This window comes from Belonocnema kinseyi, chromosome 3, assembly GCF_010883055.1.
Source record: "Belonocnema kinseyi isolate 2016_QV_RU_SX_M_011 chromosome 3, B_treatae_v1, whole genome shotgun sequence".
Taxonomy (NCBI): domain Eukaryota; kingdom Metazoa; phylum Arthropoda; class Insecta; order Hymenoptera; family Cynipidae; genus Belonocnema; species Belonocnema kinseyi.
This window is the reverse complement of record NC_046659.1, coordinates 123,112,926-123,117,162: the sequence shown is the minus strand read 5'-3', so window position 1 is coordinate 123,117,162 and position 4,237 is coordinate 123,112,926. Positions and strand designations below refer to the sequence as shown.

Genomic DNA, 4,237 nt, shown 5'->3' with positions numbered 1-4,237 from the left:
ATTTTATTTACAAAAAAAGTTCTTAGGTTCAAAAAAACATTCAGTGAACGGAAAAAGTGAGGTCGGTAATATGGGTATTTAGCTGTGTCACATGCCCTTAAATTCGTAATTAATATGTAATATTTTTGTACAATATATAGACAATCGAAACCGTTGCATTTTTTTTAAAGATGTTAGAAATTGTCAATTTAATTTTGGATTAAACAATCGTAAAAACGCTATCATATCCTATCATGGTTAAAATATCGTAAATATTCTGTAAAAATTAATTATATTTATAAAAATTGAATTTTTTTTACGAAAAACACTAACATAGCAACAAATTTTTGAAGATTGTAAATCTTTCGTTTAATATAATCTTGTTTGCTTGGAATTAAAACCGATTTTCCATGAAAAATGTTATTATAACGCAAACTTGTTCCAAAATAGTCTCGAAATTCATATCATTTTCAGATGAAAAGACACGAACATAACCTAAAATTGTTCAAGATTTGTTATTCTTCTTTGAAATTCAATGTTTAAAAAAAAATAAAAGTACCGATTTCTTGTATAAAACACCAACAAAATAAAAATTGTACACATTTTGTAAAGTTAATTAATCTGAATAATACTTTGAAGGATAATACATAATAACCTGAAAAATCTTATGATTTAAACCATTTTTCATAAGATTGTCTATGAAAACCAACATAATAAAAAATTGTAAATCTTCTCTGAAATTCAATAATTTTGGTTTTAAATAACATATTTCTGGTAAAAAAATATATAATAATCTTAAATTGCTCAAAAATTGTAAATTTTTCAATTCTATATCGATTTTTCCGGTGAAAACGGCTAGCTTAACGAGTAACATCTATGTAGATCCCTATTTTTGAAGGGTGCTTTTGGAATTTTTTTCAAAGAAACTTTATATTTGATGCAAAGTCTAATTAGATTACTTTATTATACATGTTTTGAAGTGCATAAATTAATTTTTTTTAAATATTTAAAAGCAAAATGGCGCCTATAAGCATCAGAGGAATTTTGAGAGAGGGATCCATTACCACCAACTTTTCGTCGTCGCTATTGATCAGAAACACAAAAATTAAGCTTTTTCCCAATGTTTGAGCTAAAAGCAAGGGAATTACGTAGGGGTTTTAAAAAATATCAAATTAAAAAAAATTGGCGGATGTTCGAAAAAAATGTCTTTTCGTACAAACAAATCATAAAAATTCGGTCGTAAAACAAAAAGTTTTCAATTCTTTAACCAAATCCTCCATAGCTCCCTAGAAAATAATGTTATAAAGCTTGTGCCAAAATTTTAAATTGATCGAATCAAAATTGATTGAATAATTGTGGCGGTAGTTTAAAAATAAACTGGTTTTGAGAAAAACGCGTTTAACGTTTAAAAACGGGAAACATCGGTGAGTATCCCCACTGGGATACCTAGCGTCTGATGCTCACAACTCGAAGAAAATTTTTTTCTGATAAAATCACTTTAGGACGTTCTTTTTAACATAATTCTCTACCATTTTAACTAAAAAAAAAAAAGATTTTTTGAAATTTTTACATAGATGTTACCCCTTAACGTAAATTTTACAACAACAAAAAGTTGATCATCTTTGAAATCTAATGTTTTTTTTTTTACTAAAAATGACGGCTTCCGGTATAAAACGCTAATATGCCCTATTATTGAAAGTCAAATCATATATTTTTGTTTATGTCTTACGATCCACATAAATTAAAATAAAATTGAGCCATTTTTTGGCTCAATTTTATTTAATTAAAAACTCCTTTCTTAATTCTTTACGTTTCGGTACAATGTGTACCTTTTTGAAAAACTTTTAACCTTAATAATTAAATTTTTACCATTAATATTATTAAGAGTATAATCAAGATAAATAATTTCGTAGATTATTGTAAATTTTTTTTACCTGTATCATCGAAGTTTGAAATAATCAAAACATAAGATTAATGTCGTAGAGTAAAACAAAAATAAAATCGTTGTCATTGGAAAATTTTCCATTTTCATTAAAAACTTATTTCTCAATCCTTTACGTTTCGGTACAATGCGTACCTTTTTCAAAAAACTTTAAATTAAATAATTGAGAAAGGAGTTTTTAAATTAAAATTTTTTGAGTTCGATAAGAATGTCTTCTGGGTCAATTTTATTTTAATTTATGTGGACCGTAAGACATTAAGAAAAATCTATGATTTAACATTTATAAATATTGTCGGTCGAAGAAAGAATTGATTTGGTTTGAAATCATTATACCATGCCCTATTATGGTTCAAATATCGAAAAATACTGTGAAATCTAATTATTTTTTATTAACAAGAGAAATTTTAGACAAAAAATACTAGCATAATGAAAAAAAGAGTGAATTTTAAATAAATTTGTATTAAAAGTACAATTTTTTGTATAAAACATCAGCAAAACCAAAAATTGTGCACAATTTTTTAATTTAGTGACTTAATAATGTTCTATGATTATTAATGATAATCTAAAGAATCTTATGATTGAAAAAAAAATTGTTATAGCTTATTGATATTTCTGTTGTAAACTGCTGGTTTAACCTACAATTTTATCAAAAATTTGGATTTTCTTTGGAATCTAGAGATTTTTTCCAATTATACCGATTTCTGGTGTAAAACGTAAACATAATCTAAAATTGTTTAAAAGTTGTGTATCTGAAATATAATTTTCTTACTGAAAACCAATTTCCAACTACAAAGACTAACATAATCCAAAATTTTTAAAAGATAATAAATCTTGTTTAAGTTATAAAGATTTTTGTTTGGAAAAATTATCAATCTGCTTTGAAATCTACGGATTTTTAAATTAAAATTTCAATTTCAAATAAAAATCACTAAACACAATCAGAAATTTTTCAAGCTGGTAAATTTCATTATTTTATACAAAAATCACCAGATTTAAATCTAGTGGCTTTTATTTAAAAATGCAAGTTTAAGATGAAGCACACTAAAACATAAATTAAAGTTTTTGAAAATTTGTAAAGAACGCGAAACAAACCTAAAAACTTTACTTGTTGGAACATTTCAAGTTTTTGAAATCTTATAATTTTTTATTTAAAATGCTCGTTTGCTGTGTTTCCACCAAAGAACACTAACATAGCCTAATTTTTTGAAAATTAGAATCTTAAGGATTTTTGTCAAAAATGCTCATTTCAGATCAAAAAACTAACACAAACTACAATTTTTAGTCTTCGAATCTTTATGATTTTATATTAAAATTTATTTAAAAATATTATTTTCAATAATTTATCAGATAATTTGAAACTTTTAATTCAATCTCGCAAGAGTATTAAAAAGCACACATTTTTCTTAATTTGCATAAAGTTGTCTATGATTTTACCTATATTATAGTGATAATCCCTTTTATATAAAGGATTATTTGTAGATTTAATTTAAAACAGTTTTAATTTAGGGTGTAAAACTATTTAAAGTAATGAAAAGCCAATTAGCTTTAAAAAAAAATGATTGCTAGATTTTTTAGACGTATCGTTACGCTACTTTTTGCAGGTAGAAGAAATATATAATTATTTCCTAAATTTCGTATGAAATTCTAAACTTTCAGATCGTGTCGAAAGGTCAAGACCAAGCAGTAATTTCCTCAAAGTACGAAACTCGAGAGGATGTATCAGTGATAAGAAATTATGGACAACTGTTAGTAGAATTTGCTGCAATCGTACCCGATGGAATGGTCTGCTTCTTCACTTCATACTTATATATGGAGTCTGTGGTTGCTGCGTGGTAATTACTGATGACATATTTCATGCAAAAAACGTCTAGCATTAACTAAATTTAGAGTAAAAAATATTTATAATTAATATCTTCAATTAAAGGTATGATCAAGGAATGGTGGATCAGCTTCAAAGACACAAACTGCTATTTATCGAAACCCAAGATTCAGCAGAGACAAGTTTGGCGTTAATAAATTACATAAAAGCTTGCGAGAATGGAAGAGGAGCGGTTTTACTTTCAGTCGCACGTGGAAAAGTTTCCGAGGGTGTTGATTTCGATCATCACCTGGGAAGAGCTGTTCTCATGTTTGGCATACCTTACGTCTACACCCAGTCGCGAATTTTAAAAGCTAGGCTGCAGTATCTTCGGGATCAGTTTCAAGTGAGATTATTACGAGGGTAGTTCAATAAGTCCTTAGAATGAAGTATAAAAACAATTTTTTTTGGGTAAATTTTTTTTTATTTTTCAACACAATCTCCTTGGAGCTCTATAC

General features: G+C 26.6%; 1 protein-coding gene across 1 annotated transcript in view; it reads left to right on the top strand.

Annotated features, from left to right (window-relative positions):
- LOC117168689 (general transcription and DNA repair factor IIH helicase subunit XPD) overlaps positions 1 to 4,237 on the top strand; it is a 17,171-nt gene that overhangs the window by 8,511 nt on the left and 4,423 nt on the right. Inside the window, exons 9-10 of the mRNA XM_033354370.1 lie at positions 3,578 to 3,753; positions 3,846 to 4,125. Of these exons, the coding sequence (XP_033210261.1) occupies positions 3,578 to 3,753; positions 3,846 to 4,125 (456 nt within the window). The remainder of the gene's footprint in view (positions 1 to 3,577; positions 3,754 to 3,845; positions 4,126 to 4,237) is intronic.